A 17,848-nucleotide genomic window follows, 5' to 3' on the forward strand; every position below is an offset into this window, starting at 1 on the left:
GTTTACAGAGATAATACATTGTTTCTGAAGTACTATTACTGAAGCATGGAAGTAGAAAGTCAGTGTAGTGCAAGACTAGACCATCTCAATACCGATGCATTTTACATATGTTTTTTATTATTATTTTTGTTGGTTATTTTCTTAACTTCCTTTTAGTTTCAGGACTGTTTAAACGCACAGATTCACTCTCTAGGCATTTCTTTTTCCTGAACTTGGCACACAGTTCCTGCTAGGTGAATATTAAGAGAAAATTCCACTTATAATTGCGTGTGTATAAGTCACAGCTCATTCTCTGGAGCTTATGTAGCAGTGCAGAAAAAGGTGATGAAAGACACAATTGGAAAGCAAAATCTCTAACCATGGAGCATTTTTAGTTATTGTCTTGAAAAGGGCAAGAAAACCTAAAGAAAGGATAAAATCTGAGTGGAACAGTGGAAGAAGCAGTGTGCATTTGTAGCTTTAGAGAGGGGGCACAGGAGATAGACCAGCTCTTCTGTGTACAAGGACAATATATACACAGTGATGCAGGGGACAATATGCCACTCCCTAGCTCTGCATTACTCCTGTGAATTCACCAACCTTCTTGGGATTTCCCAGGATTTGGTGATAAGATGCCTCAACTCACATCAACAGAGTCAATCTCAGTACTGATTTTCCCCCCTTTCCGAATATTTGTTTAGATAAAATTTTATTGCCAAGCTTAGACTTTCTGCCTGCAAGTAGAATGAGAGCAGAGGAATCTTAAAACTCAGAGTGAGCTTCACAGAAGGATTTTGCACTGCCATTTCCCTTTTTGAATGGCATGCAGATTCCTTTCTGAACCCATCCCTAAGAAATTAAGGCGTACTGTGTTTCAAATTATCCAATCTATGCAGTGCTTTGTGTAGTAAAACATAATTTATTCATTTTAATATAAATGTACTAGTGACTTTGTTATTTTGGAGTTAGTGGTATTATTAACTGGTTGTTACTTATTTTATAGGGAATAAGTGATCCCCTGGGAAAAAGAATCATCTAGTTCTATTGAGAACCCTTGCCATGGCCTGTAGATTCTCTTTAATTCCTAGGGTGGTAGCACATCCATTGTAAGTGGTTTATTGGTACAGCAGAGATAAACGGCTCAGTAATGGAGCGCGTTCTTTTTCAATTCTGAGGTACAGTGAGGGATCTTCCTGGCCTACAATGTGTAACATTTGCTTTGTAGGCCTTAGGTTGTTCCCTACATGGTATACAAAGAACAGTGTTGTTAATGCTTGGATAATATGATTTTGAAAGCTAGGTTCCAACTTAAACCTTTTAAGGCAAGCTTCTCCTGGCAAAGATACTGGGGCTGACTGATGCTAGCAGTTAGCAATGGCTTAGTTTGTGGAGTGAGACAGATTGACCCATTTTGGTTTGTTTCCCTGTAGACTGATATATGAATTGCAAATTCCTTACGGTCAAAATCCTCTTTAAAAGACAGACACTGAATAAGGACAGGGATTAGGCACAAGATGAAATGTTTATGGATTAGATGCAGAACATGTAATTGAGGCAGTAACAAAGAAACATGACACCCTCATTGCTGTGGCACTGTGGCTGATAGGTCTTTGGTTGATCATGGGATGAGCAGCATCCCATGATTGTGTATTACAAACTTTACACCAATATTGGAAGCACAGAAGTTGGAGTTTTAGATATTTTTGTGACTGTATTTCTGAGAGTTCAATTTTGCATTGGAGTGGCGAATTTCTAGAGCAGACTTTTGTATGATAACTTTTTATTGCACAAGAGTTCATGATTTTTTTCTAATTTTAAAAGGCTGTTACTGGCACAGAGGAAATGTCAAGTCTGCCAGATATTTGTACACACTAAACAGAGATTGAATGCAATACAGATGGTTATAATGCTAATGTGAAAAGAATGTTTTGTTTGAGATCTGCAAGAATTGCTGAAACTGACTGATTAGTCCTGTGAGGAAACTACAGACAGGCAAGCAGGTAGTAAAATAGTCAAAGAAGCTGACAGAAAAGTGGCTCAATGAATTACTTAGCAATTATCAAGACCATTGTTTTCATTTGTTTGCACTTACCCCTTATTATTAGTTTATAGTCATGATCAAATGGGCCTTGTTCTCAATTAAACTGGTCATTCAGCACTTTATTTCCATTTATGGCTGGTGCTTAGTTTTGTTTGATGTTAAAACAGAAGCATATGTGGATCTTCATACCAAAAAAGTAGGATTTTAGGGTCCTTGTAACTTCCCAGTACTGTCCAGTGGGTTCTTAAGTTTTATTTATTGAAGAACCATAGAATTTATGAAAGGACCAAAAGCCTTGTCATGGGCAAATAAATAAATAAATAAACGAAACCCAGCAAACAGCTTTATGTAGTTACCATCCATGAAGTTGATGAGGACTGGGTAAATACATGGCATCATTTTTGTGTGTGCTTGCACGTTGAGGGGTTAAGTGAACAGATGTTTTAAAACAAATGAAATTTCTGTGGGGAAAAAAAAAATAGCTTTCAAAAGGACTTTCTGGAGAGGAAGGGTGTTTCTGGAGTAGAGGAAAGTGAGTTGAGGTCAAAGGAAGCAAAAAAATCACAGAATACCTCAAGATAGAAAGGATGCAGAAGGACTTGGGGTCCTACCCCAGCTCCACACAGCAAACCCAAACCATGAGCTCTGGCAGCTCAGGGCTGTGCCTGCTGCCCTGCGGAGCTTAGCCATGCCCACCTCCCTCTGGGGCACAGCCTTTCCCTGACCCCCCAGCCATCCCCCGGCACAGCTCCTGTGTGAGCTGCAGCTGCCATTCGGCCTCCCATCAGCTCCTCTGCTCTGGGCTGAGCAAACCCAGGGGCCGCAGCTGCTCCTCACCTCTTGTCCTCCAGACCATTCTCCTGCTCTGTAGCCCTGCTTGCCACACAAATAAGAGAGAGAAGAAGCAGGGTGCTGCAGCTCTGAGGTGACTGCATAATGCTGTGTCTCTGTAGAAGGTTTGTGACAGCAAGCTGTTATTTGGGTTGTTAGCTGCTGTCAGTGGTGACGTGTTCTCTGTGCCACTGTACTTTAGCAGAAAGTTGCAAAACACTAACTGGGCCAACAGACATACAAATGATATACAAATAGATGTATGTCTCACTTTTTTTTTCTTTTTTTTCTCTTTCCTCAAATGTTGGGTGTTTCTTTCTCTTGTTCTTCAGCTGCTGTACAGAGGGAATTACGTGTCTAGAGCTACAGCTGGAGCAGTTGAGGGCCAAGTTGTTCAGCAGCCTTGATTTGTTTTGATTTCTAGGGTCAATGTGTAGCACTGCTGTCTGTCTGTCAGTTCCTGTGCTCGGTTCGTCTGCTCCCATCTGTTGGTGCCTACATACTTGGGTAGCTCAGGTATCAGCAGAACAGCTTTATGCCCCCTTACCTACCAGCTCTACTTGTGATTGCTTTTGACAGGAGTGCTGCCCCAGAGGAGTTGCCCTATCAGATGTAAAGAGAAGATGAGTTATTAATTTCTTCCCATATCCCAGACTCCTATAGCTAAAGAACATTTTCTCTTCAAAAACAGTACTTTCCTGATACTACCCATCTAATGACTGACTTTCATATTTTGAAGTGGGCCTTGGTAGGCTGTTGATCATGGGACCTACATTCAGGGAATATTTCTTGGCGTCAAGGGAAAGACGCAGAGCATTTGTGTACTTTTCATAGCAGTTTCTGGAGGCAGTCTACTTTTGTGGAGCAGAGATTCTTGATAATTTACTAATAAAAAACTAAACGGTCCTTCCTGAGATGTGTGTTGCTTTGGCTAGACTACTAAGAGTCCAGCAGCTAGCTTGTTTATTGACTGCACTGGCATGTCCCTGATTTTGTGAAAAGTATCGAGATTTGGTTGCTACCTATCATAAGCATGACTTGGTGGGAAAAAAATGCCACGTGTAATGCAGTCCACTACATGCACAGAGGGAAACAGTGCTGAAAGGGGACTGGTGAAACTGCAAAGACAGCTCCTTCTGAAACAAGGTTCTGTTCGACAAGGTAAAGTGGAAGGTGCTGCACTTGGGCTGGGGCAGTCCCAGGTATTTGTACAAACTGGGAGAAGAACCCCTTCAGAGCACCCCTGGAGAGGGAGTTGGGGGTCCTGGTGGATGAGAAGCTCTACATGAGCCAGCAGTATGCACTTGCAGCCCAAAAGGCCAAATGTGTGCTGGGTTGCATTAAAAAAGGGGTGGCCAGCAGGGAGAGGGAGGTGATTGTTCCCCTCTACTCAGCTCTTGTGAGGCCCCACCTGCAGTACTGTATCCAGGCCTGGGGCCCCCAGCACAGGAGGGGCATGGAGCTCTTGGAGCAGGTCCAGATGAGGGCCACTAAGATGATCAGAGGGCTGGAGCAACTCTCCTGTGAGGAAAGGTTGAGGGAACCAGGCTTGTTTAGCTTAGAGAAGAGAAGGCTACGGGGAGAACTCATTGTGGGCTTCCAGTATTTGAAGGGAGCATATAAACAGGAGGGAGAATGACTATTTGCATTGCTTGATAATGATAGGACAAGGGGGAATAGTCTAACTGGGACAGGGGAGGTTTAGGTTAGAGATTAGGAAGAAGTTTTTCACCCAGAGGGTGGCAGCACACTGGAACAGGTTGCCCAAGGAGGTTGTGGATGCCCCATCCCTGCAGGCATTCAAGGCCAGGCTGGATGTGGCTCTGGGCAGCCTGGTCTGGTGGTTGGTGGCCCTGCACAGAGCAGGGGGATTGAAACTGGATGATCTTTATTGTTCTTTTTAACCCAGGCCATTCTTCTTCCCCCCTATGTTACATGTTCGGATATAATCTTGAGTTGAAATGATATTCTGATAGAACAAGATGTTTGTGTGTGAGATCTTCCAAGAACTGCAGTGGCGGTCTCCAGAATGTCTCATAAGCCTCTGCAAGTTGTTGGTTGTTTTTTTTTTTTTAAACTCAGTTCCACCAGTTTCAGATTATGGAGTGTCTTTTTTTTTTTTTTTTTTTCCTTTTTTTTCCATGGCCTGGTAAAAACCTACCTTTTTATTATGTGACTTGCAGACTGAAAATTAATTCTGCTCAGAGGCTCTACAGTTGCAAAAAACGAGTGAATGCATTTGGAACATATGTTTTTCCTCAGCGTGTTTTCAAAAATAAGAGCCATTTTTACTGAAACAAACATTGTACTCAAGACAAACATCCTGGGTGGAAAATTTCAGCCTGAATAGTTAACAGATTGATAGAAGCTTAAGTTGCTTACATCCTAGTTTAAAATAGCACAGTTAATAGTGAAAAAGTTAGTTATCTGTGTTAACTTACAAATAAGACAACGTTCTCCACCTACAATTCTGCTTGATTTAGAGCATCTACTTCAAAACACCTATTGAAATGAATTTATATTTTTTCTTACTATTTATCTTCATATTGTCTTCTCCTCCATCTTTATCTTCCCGATCCTTTTCATTATGGTTTTTTACTTCATTCTGATTTTCCATTTATGACTTAAACAATATGGAGGATAGAGGATTTGGTTTGCAAAAGGATTTTGTTTGCAAGAAAATTTGGTTTTATTCCCCCTAGGTTTTGCATACCACCAATAGTAGAATCCAGCCCAACTGCAAAACTTTCTTGGCAGGGTTTCAGACCACAGTGCCAATGGTTCCTGCTTTGACTTATGGCACACATTGTTATTCTCTCTTTGAAATCGACTTGAAATTAAGGGATTGCCAAATCAAAATCAAGTTCTTCTGAAATGTAGCCTGGCTTGGTGAAAAACATAAAATCTCTGCAGGCTGTTTGGACTGGCCTACCTTGTGAACTAAAATCCAGACAGGTTTTATTTTGTAAGTCTGACTTTGGGAATTTGTTATGAATCTTAACTCTGTTCACGCCTGCTTTTGGAATTTCAAAGAGTGGCTTAAATACACTTACTACTCATCATATATGATGACATGGTTTTTGAAATCTATTACCATTGCCATTGGAAGGTCTGTCATGTGGTGTGTTTTACAAATCATAGCATGGTGGAGTCTGACTGAAATAAACTAGTAATATACATGCTACCAATTTGAAATTCTTTTCTCTATAAATTTACGTTGGCAGAAAAAGGAGAAAATGCACCTTCAGAATCACCTGCTTTGTGGCCACATTCACCAAGAGAAGATTGGTGATGGTCCCATATTTACTTTCTGAAAGTCTGTGTCTGACTACAAGACTGGTAACTCCATAGGGTGATTTCTGGTTCACAGCACATTAGTATAGCATCTTTGAAGGTACTCTGCCTGCTGTTGAAAAATAAACACAATAGGAGAGTGATTTCCATTAGTGCAGTCTCAGACTGGAAGGAGGAATTGAGCAGGAATCTGTCAGGCATGTCCTCACTCAGGCACTACTGAGTATTGTCACAGTGCTTTGTACAAAGTATTAGAAGGAATGGTCCTTGTATCTGTGCATAGCAGCAGGATGACATGTACTTCTGGCAGTTTTTGAGGCCATGAGGGACAAGCTAAACTGATACTGGCACACTGTGGTAAAAGGGACAGAGACGATGCAGCAGGAACAAGTGTAGAGAGGTATGCTGGGGTTAAAATAACCAACCAGTGGTTGCTGAGGAAAGATTAGCAATAAATCAGAACTGGACCCTAGAGTTTAGAGGATCAAAGCATAAGATGACATCAAAATATATCACATCATATTTGTTACATCACGCTAGAAGGCAAAACAAAATATACCACCAATGGAAGAGCAGTCATCATTGTGGAAGGTAGAGATGGAAAGATTTTCATCTTTTGGATGTGAGCACTTTGCACAGAATAAAGCAAACTGAGGGTTTTTTAGTCACTTTTGTCTCTCCTTCTGTAACAGATTGTTGACTTTTGATTTAATATTCAACTCCTGAATATATGATGCTGTAGGAAACTCTAGTGATTATTGTCACTTTGCAGGTTTTGTTTTCTATCAGTAGAATCACAGTTATTGCAGGCTCAAGCTTCCTAGTACAGTTTTGCTGGCAATGAAGACTCAGTGCCTTGAGGGGCACTCTGAGGATGCCTTTAGGAAAGCAACCCACCTTGTTATTCTTTTGAAGTAGATATACCAACAATATTTCCTTTTTATTTGTAATTTATTAGCCTGACAGTGACTTGAGAACATGTTTCTGACCAGTCCTATGTTCTTGTCTGTATCTGAAACTTCTCTACATAGAGGGAGGCTTACAAAGCCTCATCAGGCATAAGTGTATTTTTGTATTCTACATCAGGTATCCAAAACATTTCATTTTCAGGACTGTTGTTCCTATCAGTATCACCTTGGTTTCACTACCTTTTACTTCTTACCCATATGTGTGTGTGCACATGATCTGCGATGTGTTCTCTGTTGATGATCTACACTGTTAAATTGTTTGTGGGCTCACTGGGTATAAATCACCCTCTTCTATCTGCTTTGTATAAGAAAAGAATGACATTGTTGCTGTTTGTTTTACAGAAATTCAGTGGATTTCAGTTCTTAAAAACAGAAGTGGTAGAGGGAAGGTGGGAAGAAGTATGCAGAGAGATTAAATTTCCAGTGGAAGCTTTAGCCTGACAGGTTATTCACATGAGAAATTGCTGTTGTGTGTGAGAGATCTTTCCAAGATCTGTATATAACATATATATATATATACTTCTGACCAATTTTTCTACTACTGTTGATAGTACTGTTGATAGTGTTGATTTCCACTACAGTTTTTTTTCTAATATATTGGTGGCTTTTTGGGGCAAAACAACCCTTAATAAAAACAAAATTGCTTCTCTTAGTTATCCCGTACAAAATATAAAGGATTTGTCTGTAGTCCACATACTGAAATCCGTGATAATGAGAGTGGGTGTGCCACCATTTCCAGCAAACTTTCATTGTATGGTTTGATGAGTTTTTCACTTTCCTGCATGGCAAAACCAGCAAGTTTGGAAGCAAGTAGCTTTCATGTGTTGAACAGAAATACATTGAGCTTGCCAGCTGATACACTTCCACATCACTCCAATGGCATTGAGATGTTTGGCAGCATCTGAACTTTTGTCCTCAGGTTCTCACGGTAGATTTTCAATATATTGTCCATTCAAACTGCAGACTGAACCAAGTTGCTAAAAGGCTGATGCATGGTTGTTTTTGTCTGATGCGTGGTTGACTTGTGAAAGTGTCTCATTTCAGATCTTGTCATGATTTCACAATTGTTATAGGGCAGCCTTTCTCCATCTGAAGTTTATGTTTAGCGTTGTCTAACCACAATCAGTGTTTGTAGGTGATTTTTATTTGCTATGAGTAGCCTGCAAAGATTTAAACAAGCCAATTGCAAGAAACTGAATTGTAAGGTATTCAAATCAGTGTCTGCTAACACTTTCCTGAGGTGTGTCATTTCATTTTCTCTTTTAGCAAATACTGCGACATGCCCGTGGAAATTCCACAAAGGTGATATTTCTCATTACTGATGGATATTCCAATGGTGGAGACCCAAGACCCATTGCAGCATCCTTGCGTGAATTTGGAGTGGAAATCTTCACCTTTGGGATATGGCAGGGGAACATCCGAGAACTGAATGACATGGCTTCCCATCCAAAAGAAGATCACTGTTACCTTCTTCACAGTTTTACCGAGTTTGAGGCTCTGGCACGCAGGGCTCTTCATCAAGGTATTAACTACAGAAGTCCTACAGAGAACACAGGGCTAAATATAAAGATCTCCAGTGCTGTCTTGTAACTGCATTTCATGTAGTATAGATTTATTTATTTATTTGTTTATTTATTTATTCCCCTCTATCTTTCAAGTAGAGATACTCATTCCTCAGGCAAAAGGATGAACTAATAATTTAATTAACTCACCATCAACTAAATGTGACCTTAATTCTCTTCACTGGTATATCTGTACTTCATCCCACCCTTCATTTTGTCCAAGGAAGAACAGTCTGTGGTCTTGGCCTAGTGTACCTTTTGTTTGACGAGATGAACCTTGTAGTTAACTACGTGGTTGTAGAAAAGAGGCTTTCAGTGCATACCTTATGGTTAGCCTTCCCAGTTTTGGTGTTTTACACACCAGTGAAAGCTTTCTTGTTGAGAAAAAAATCTAGATTCCTACATATGTAGGTAAATATAATCTGTTTTTATGGCCTTACATGTTCAATAACACTGAAAAGAGCAAGAGGTGGAAGGTGAATTTTGACTATACTTTTATACTTTTTTGCTCTACTTTATTCTGAAAAAGCCTTTATGAAAAACAGAAGTTTAGCAAGTGGGAACACAAGTAGACCTTTGCATGAAAGCCAGTGCTGCCTGAGTAAGACATAGCACATGTGTCAGACTAGCCGCTGTATTTTTTGCTGTATTTACTTTTAAAAAGAATGCTACTTTTACATAAGTAGTGTGCTTTAGTGCTGTTCTGTTTGTTCCAGTTAAATTTTTCTGTGAATGCACGAAAGGAAAGATTTAGTCTTTTTTGTGGGACCAACTAGTTGTATGTTCCATGACCAAATACTCTCCTTATGGCAGTGAGAGCAGCCACCAGACTCAGGACAGGCTTTCTCAGGAGCTTCTCTATGAAGCGAGACTGTCTTCTGGCAGTGTTAGAATCAAGCCAAGCCAAGTGAGAAAACTCAAGATTCTTTGCTCCTTTGGTTTCAGTGGGCATTTTTCCACAGTAAGAACAGGCTTTTCTTATATTGTGCAATGGTATATTTCATGCTACCAACGCTAGAGCTTAGAACTTCCGCAGAAACATTACACTAACTACATTATATGGTACTCTTAAGGGATTTGGGGTTGGACTTTTTAATTAATAAATTGATATTGTTTCAGACCTGCCCTCTGGTAGTTATATCCAAGAAGATATATCACACTGTTCATATCTCTGTGAGGCGAATGAGAACTGCTGTGACATCATGGCAAGCTGTAAATGTGGCACTCATACTGGCCAGTTTGAATGCATTTGTGAAAAAGGATACTATGGGAAAGGACTACAGCATGAATGCACGGGTGAGTCTTGTGTCTCTGTTCTTGATTTTCTCTCTTTGCCCTGGGTACTTGGCTAATCCAGTCTAGGGAGTTTTTTGGAGTTACAACCATGAACCTGTGTCAGAATGCATTTGTGGCATTTGAGTAACTGTTTCTGGCTAAAGATATAGAAGAGCTGTAGCTGTCAAACTCAACCATTGTTTCCCCTGAGCAGCAGCCAAAAGAGATGCACAGAGAACATAAGAGTAGGGCAAATGTTCTAACACAGTACAACACCACTTAAAATGGTAAACAGCAGAAGTTTGTGATTCAGACTCACTGAGTCTGAGATCGTATCTGCTGCATTTCAGAGCTCCTGGTGTTTCCAGGAATGAATTTACTGATTACTTTCTGAACTTAGGCTTTTCTTATTTGGTGAGTGTCTGACTATGCGAATGTTTGCAGAAAAATCATTAGTGAATGCTATGGTCTATTAAACATCTAATAATTCTCTTATGTCAAAGCTAATTTACTAAAGAAGAAGAAGACATTTTGGTCACTACGTAGAAGTTTGCCATCACAGTTTGCTGAGATTGTTCTTGTTACTGCTTTTTGAGCATCCCTCTTGATAATATTCATTCAAAGTCTACAGTTGATGTAAACCTGCAGCTTACAGGTCTTCGCTGCATTTTAGAGTAAAAACTTGGAGGCAAAAAGCATAGAAGTTTGGCTCTGTGAATTCCCTGTGAAGTTGCTCAGAGCAAAAAGGAAAGGCTGTATTACTAGACAGGGGACTCTGGGCTTTGGTTTTTGTTGGTTGTTGGGTTTATTTTATTTTTTTGTTTTGGTTTGGTTTTTTGGTTTTAGTTTAGTTTAGTTTAGTTTTTATTTTATCAATAGACACAGTTTCCTGTGGAAATGCAATGGAAAGTTGAGCCACTGGTCTTCAGGGGAGTTATGTTTCATCTCAGTGGCATACTGGATGTCTTTGTTTAATAAAAATATAGATGAACAGATAAATAACAAGTTCCAGTATAGATTTTCCTCTTGCAGATGTTTATGAATTTAGTTGAAAGTCTTCATGCAATCAAGATAAACTGATGAAATACATATTCACATACTGAAGTGATTATAAGCAAAGGGAAGTTTGGTTTGTAGGAAAATATATTCAGGTTTTCTCAAACTGTTGAGATAGGATTTTGTTTGTAAGGTGAGCAGAGGGATGTAGTAGGGTCACTGAGACATTGGATCAGAATGTTATTTTATGTCAGTTGCAGAGCTTCTTTGTATCCTCACTTAACTCCTAGAAAAGATACAGTACTGCATTTTATTTATTTCCAGATGCTATTCAGTTTTTTTTTTCAAAATAAAATCAAATGTTCATCTTTCTCTTGGAATACCAGTCTATTTCCTTCACCTTGGTTTGAGTGCCCTGGTAACCTGCTGAACAAAATAAACTCAGAATTTCTGCCTTTTCTTTTAAATGAGTCTGCTCAATTAAGCTGGAATCATAGAATCACAGAATCAGTAAGGTTAGAAAAGACCTCTTAAGTTCATATAGTCCTGCTGTCCACTTACCACCAATATTGCTCATTAAGCCACATTCCTTAGTATCACATCTACATCTTGAACACCTCCAGGGACGGTGACTCAACCACCTTCTTGTGCAGCCTGTTCCTTGTAGTGCCTGACCACCCTTTCTGAGAAGAATTTTTTCCTTTTATACAACCTGAATCTTCCTTGGCACAACTTGCAGCCATTCCCCCAAATCTTCTCCCTGTTACCTAAGCAGCCAAACCCCACCTTGCCACAACCTCCATTCAAGCTGTAGAGTGCAGCAAGTTCTACCCTGAGTATCTTCTCCAGATTCTAACAATCCTAGTTTCCTTAGCTGTTCCTCATAAGACTTGTGCTCCAGACCCCTCACCAGCTTCATGGTCCTTTTGTGGCCTTGGTATCTTTCTTATAGTAAGGGACCCTAAACTTAACACGGTATTCAAGATACAGCCTCCCCAGAGCTGAGTGCAACTCATCTTTGAGGCAGAAACAAAAAGCAATGTGTTCTTTATAGGGAAAATAACGTATTTTGAAATCTTCTGTTCAGAAGAGGATTCCAACCCTTTTTTTTTATTATTATTTATTTAATTTTTTTTTACTAAGGATTTAGCTGAGGATTGCTGTGGATTTGTAAGGGACAAGGAATCTTAATGCCTCTTAGCTTTTCTTCGCTACATTAAGTGCAGAAGGACTCCTGGAGAGTTTACATTGACTGAGCATATTTTAATTGGACTGTATTTAAGTTTTTGATTGGTTAATCACACAGATGCCGTACTAGCCTGTTCTAGTAGTGATTTTTAAAATGGAAATTGTTCTCCTTTTGCAGTCTGCTCCCTTGAGTATTTTGGTTTGTTGTGTTTTGGTGTTGTTTTTTTGTTTGTTTGTTTGTTTTGTTATTTTCTCTAAGCCCTTGTGCTTTTGCCTCTTACCATTTTGTAGTTATTTATGGTTTTAAATGTGAGACACCAAGATAACTGTGTACAAATCATAAGTCTACTTGACTTTCCTAATTACCTGAGAACACCCTCTAGAAATCTTCTGCACAGTAAAATAGGAGCCACTTGTTTTGTGCTGGAGAGCAGAAATTGGCTTTAGTGTATACCTCCTGTTCTTTGTAATATCGTTGATAATGTGCCACAAAAAGTAGAACAGACTGGCTCTTCTCTACCTAATGAGAAAAAAGACAAAAGCCTTTTGGCACACATAAGGAACCTCATACAGCCAGGGATGTCTGTGACAATCAGTAGAAAAGAAGGGAGGCAGAGTAAGAGTAGGGGCAGTAACATAACCAGACCCAGTTATTGCAGAGTATCTAAATACCTTTTGTTCATTAAGCCTTTTCTTTCTATGTCCTTTCCTTCATTACAAACATTAATTTTCAAGCTAGATACAGCCAAACAAAGATACTGAGCTCAGCAAAAGTAAGTCCATGACTTCCACTGCCTAAGGTTTTTTTTCCCATTCTGTCAATAAAACAGTGAGCTGTTAAAGACAGATACTTTTTCCATGGAAAGCTAAATAAAATGGCCAGATGTCCATTTGCATCTTCTCTATCTTAGGAAGGTAAGTAATATTTTCCACAGCCTTTTTCCACATTTTTTTTCAGCAGATCTCTCCAACAAAGGAGGTTTTTTTCTGGCAAGTGGGGTGTTGGATTGGGTGACCTTGTAGAGTTACAATGGGGAAACTAAAATCCATGATGCTTATCTCATCTTTTACTTCCTAATTAGAACCACGGCAATCAGAAAAGGTTTCTTTCATTAAACACATGGACACAATTTTAGCAACACAGTATATCCTTGAAGACAACGTACAGTTGGCAGGGCAGAACAATTAATTGGAGTACTTAAAGTCTATGCTAGTTATTCCATCTTTAGTTTACTTTTGGTCTGTTACTTGTGTACTGTTATTGTAATGTAGAATTTGTGTTTATAAATGCTGTCAAATCTTTGCAGTTTTTATGAGTATGTAGCGGTATCAGTTATCATCTGTGTAGCCACACGAGGCCAAGGGTTTTGCCTTCAAAACATTGCATTGATTAGATCTGTGAAGAGCCTTTCCAGTGGAGTGTGAAGTCATGTGAATACCAAACTTATTCACCAAAAAGAGTGAAAATTTTGAAGGAACATAATTCCAGCAAGGCAGGGTGTAGGGGATTATATTTTGTGTTTTATGGTTTCTTGGATTTTTGACCAAGTTTTCATTTGAGCTTTTTTCTCCATGAGATGTCCTGCATTTTTTCTCTTGAGAATGCAAAGCAAAATCTGATGATAATGAGTTGGACAGCTACTTAGGTTAAAAAGAAAAAAACAGTTTTGTGTTTAATATATTACAGAACTTCATTTAGTGAGACAGGAAGATCTGTAGTTCCACTGGAACTGTGCCTAGTCACAGCAAAACTTACGTTCTGCTATAATACATCCTTTTTCACAGGTGCTTCTACCTGCTTGAGAGTCTGGCCTCACCACTTTGCCCCCCACTCCTCAGATATTTATAGACCTGGATCAGGTCCCCTCTCAGTCTTCTTTTCTCAAGGCTAAACAGACCAGTTTTAGCCTTTCTTCATAGGGGAGATGCTCCAGGCCCTTCACCATCTTTGTGTCCCTCCGCTGGACTCTTTCCAAGAGATCCCTGTCTTTTTTGTACTGGGGAGTCCAGAACTGGACACAGTATTCCAGATGATGTCTCACCAGGGCAGAGTAGAGGGGGAGGATCACTTACTTTGACCTGCTGGCCACACTTTTTAATGCACCCCAGGATGCCATTGGCCTTTTTGGCTACAAGGGCACACTGCTGGCTCATGGACAACCTGTCATCCACCAGGACACCCAGGTCCTTCTCAGCAGAGCTCCTCTCCAGCAGGTCTTCCCCCAGCCTGTACTGGTGCATGCAATTATTTCTACCTAGGTGCAAGACTCTACACTTGCTTTTGTTAAACCTCATCCGGTTTCTTACTGCCCAGCTCTCCAGCCTGTCCAGGTCTCGCTGAATGGCAGCACAGCCTTCAGGTGTGTCAGCCAATCCTCCCAACTTCGTATCATCAGCAAACTTGCTGAGGGTGGTCACTATCCCCTCGCCAAGGTCATTGATGAAGATGTTGAACAAGACCGGACCCAGCACCGACCCCCCTAGGGTGCACCGCTAGTTAGAGGTCTCCAACCGGACTCTGCACCGCCAACAACCACCCTCTGCTCTGCCAGTCAGCCAGTTCTCAACCCACCTCATTGTCCACTCATCCATCCCATACTTCCTCAGCTTTGTTATAAGGATGTTGTGGGAGACAGTATCAAATGCCTTGCTGAAATCAAGGCAGACTACTTCCACTGCTCAAGAAAAGAGAGTAGGAAAAGGAGTGTGGAGAAGAGAGGGTAGAGTATATCTCTAGCTACATTAAAATATCAGGCTGAATATGCCTGTTGAATTTGAAAGGTTGACTTAGTTCACAGAACTGTAGATTTTCTGTGTCTTAAAATTTAGTTTTTTGTGTCTCATAAGGCAATGCCATTTCTTGCTTACATGCATTGAATCTACATCTTAAAACAGGGTAAGATTTTGTTCTGGTTCCTTTCCTGTCCATTTGTTTTTAATTTCTAAATCAGAAAAAATTCTCTTCAGTTCTAGCTTAGCTCTCACTGAAAGAAGGCCTCTGCTGTGACCTGCAGTCAGTAAGAACTGACATATTGAAGAAGGAATGTCTTATTATGGAAAATGCCAAGTGGTTGCTGTTGTGTTTCCTTGTGCCATATAAGCTTGCAAGTCTTGATACACAAAAAGCAAAAAAAAGCAAGTAAATATTTTAGACTCGATAAACTGTGAACACTGGGATTAGAGCTGGGTAAGGAAGTTGAGACATACATGTCTAATGAGGCATTAATTAATGTTTACAAAATCTGGACAGTTTGGAAAGAATTGGCGTGAGAGTTATCTAGAAACAGAACAGCTTGCCTGAAGAGTCCTTTCTCCAAGTGTAACAGCTGCCTACTAGGGATACACTCCTTTAATTATTGCATTGCAATTATGATGCCCTTTCTGTCACCCGTGGGAGATGAAATACTTTCTTGTGTGTTAGTATTTTACTTGTAATATATTCATTTAAAAAAATATATATATATTCTCCCAATGGAGCCTTATGTTGTAGTCTCTTTAGTGGCTTTTTGCCTTTTAAAATACACAGAGGATCTATTATGAATATACTGTGTTAAAATGACTGGCTGTCATGAAAGGAGAAAACAAGAAAGCAGCAACCTAAACCAAGGAAAAGATGCAAAATACCAGTGACTAAGTGACAGTAAATTGATGTTTAATTAGTTCTGGCAAAACCAATCCTCACTGCCATTCTGTACATTTTTTCTGATAAAACTTATGTGACTCCTTATGAATTACAGTTTTAGCATAACATCATGATGGGTAAGTACAAAAGAAATGTAAATGAGGGTTGTTGTTTTTTTTTTTTGCTAGTGAAGGTCTCATAATGCTGTGATGGTAAAGTACAGGAGAAATGTAAATGGATTTTGTTGTGTCACCTGTATGCTGAAAGGTAAGTGGATAAGAAAGGTGGATTAAGAAACAATGAGTGCTGTAAGTAATGGTGGGGAAGTTCAGTGAGTCAGTTTTCTTTGAAAAGTGATTAAGACCAGGCGAATGAATGTAAAAACATTCATAATTATTATTTAGCTAAAGGCTAAAAAAAATTGCCTTAATATATATGTAGTTTGGAAAGCAAATGCTTCTGGAAGCACTTAGTTGTCTTCTTCTGGATTTTTTACATTGAAATCTACCTTCTCAAAATTTTTTCTCCTGCAGTGCAGTATTTCCTGCTTTGCTTTTGGTGTTTCAAATACAAATTCTCCTGTTTGTGATGGTAGGAAGCAAAGTAAATAGAATGTGGGTATTCTAAGATTTCTCAAAATGGAGCACGCAACAGAGATACATTATTTTCTGTTTGTTAACTTGAAGTCATAATGCCAGTACGATTCTCATATCAGGAGGTGTTTCTTTTTGTAGGAATTGATGAAGATGAAAAGTTCTGACGTGATAGCACAGTTTTGCTTGTATTTTAAGTAATTTTCAGCACCAGCTAGTTTGTCTGCACCCTGCTTGATGAAGGTGGGACATTTCTGGTAGAGGAAGCTTCTTTTGCTGAGTTTACTTCTCAAAGCATTGTAGCCTTGTACCAGTGATACAGAAAATGTTCTTAAAGCCCAGCATGTGATAGCAGGTTTGCTCAATTACTGAAGTGTTTCTTATAGCAACATAAACCTCTCAACTGCTTTCCCTATGCCTTTGGAAAGAAGCAGTAGCAAAGCAATTTTTTTTTTTAAGTAAAAAAGTGTGTAAATAAAAGTAGAGAGAAAATGGTGAGTTCAAGATTGTATTTCTTTCATTAGGGATCTAGCTATTCTCAGCTGAGATGGGACAGATCATACTTGCTTGGGCTTTTCCTTTGTTTTGATGGAAGACTGCTCTTCTTTTTAAGATACATGAGCCTCATCATTCCCAAAGTGGAATTTTAATCCATCTTCAGTCCTATAGAAAAAAAATCTTTATGTCAGACACTGGGCTTTATAAGCTGTCGAAGAAATGTGAGAATGTTAACACCTTACCAGTGACTTTGCTTGCACAACTGTAAAAATAGAGCTTTTATTGATCGATTTGCTACAAGATTTCTCAGTGAAAAAAAAATAAAAAACAAAACAAAAAACCTGTGCAGCTACCAATGTTTTATAGCTGTATACAGAGATTTTATAAGGTCATGGAAGTGAACAGTAGTATTACCAGTAATGTCAATGAAGTTTGGATCTAGTCCCTCTAAGGAATGAGTGACTCACTTTTCTCTCTTCTTTGGCCCTATGTACCAATTTATATGCATCTTGCTTTCCAAAAGTAAGATGGTTGTGTAATGTAATAGCTAGCATGGACAGTGGTTTTTCATTGGTAAAAAATCTGCATAATTCTGCATCATGTAGCTTGTTTCCTTTGCATTTTAAACTGAACTGTAGCAAGGAAACATAACTGTAAAAATAACCAAAACTTACAAACTGTAATTTTTTCTCTTTGTACCTGCAAAATTTCTGAGGGAATTCTTTAGAAGCTAATCTGTTGGGTAAAGTTGAAGACCCTCTACAGACCAGAAAAAAAACAGAGGTGTAATTTTCAGATTTGCACACAGTATTAAAAAACTATCATCTTGTCCCAGTATTTGTTGGCTGAGGCTTTAGGAGAAAAAAAGTTTCGGTGCCAAAACAGACTTTCTTTTGTTTAAGTACAGACCTATTTCTGAAATAGATGTGAGAGAAAATTGGGAAGTGACACACAATTTACCCTTCTTTTCTCTTCTCTTGGAAATGGCTTTTCCTGGTCAC

The 17,848-nt window shown here is 39.4% G+C and overlaps 1 protein-coding gene across 1 annotated transcript in view; it reads left to right on the forward strand.

Moving 5' to 3' along the window:
* SVEP1 (sushi, von Willebrand factor type A, EGF and pentraxin domain containing 1) overlaps window positions 1-17,848 on the forward strand; it is a 123,196-nt gene that overhangs the window by 11,901 nt on the left and 93,447 nt on the right. Inside the window, exons 2-3 of the mRNA XM_072360345.1 lie at window positions 8,380-8,635; window positions 9,795-9,971. Of these exons, the coding sequence (XP_072216446.1) occupies window positions 8,380-8,635; window positions 9,795-9,971 (433 nt within the window). The remainder of the gene's footprint in view (window positions 1-8,379; window positions 8,636-9,794; window positions 9,972-17,848) is intronic.

The sequence above is a fragment of the Excalfactoria chinensis genome, chromosome Z (assembly GCF_039878825.1).
Source record: "Excalfactoria chinensis isolate bCotChi1 chromosome Z, bCotChi1.hap2, whole genome shotgun sequence".
NCBI lineage: Eukaryota > Metazoa > Chordata > Aves > Galliformes > Phasianidae > Excalfactoria > Excalfactoria chinensis.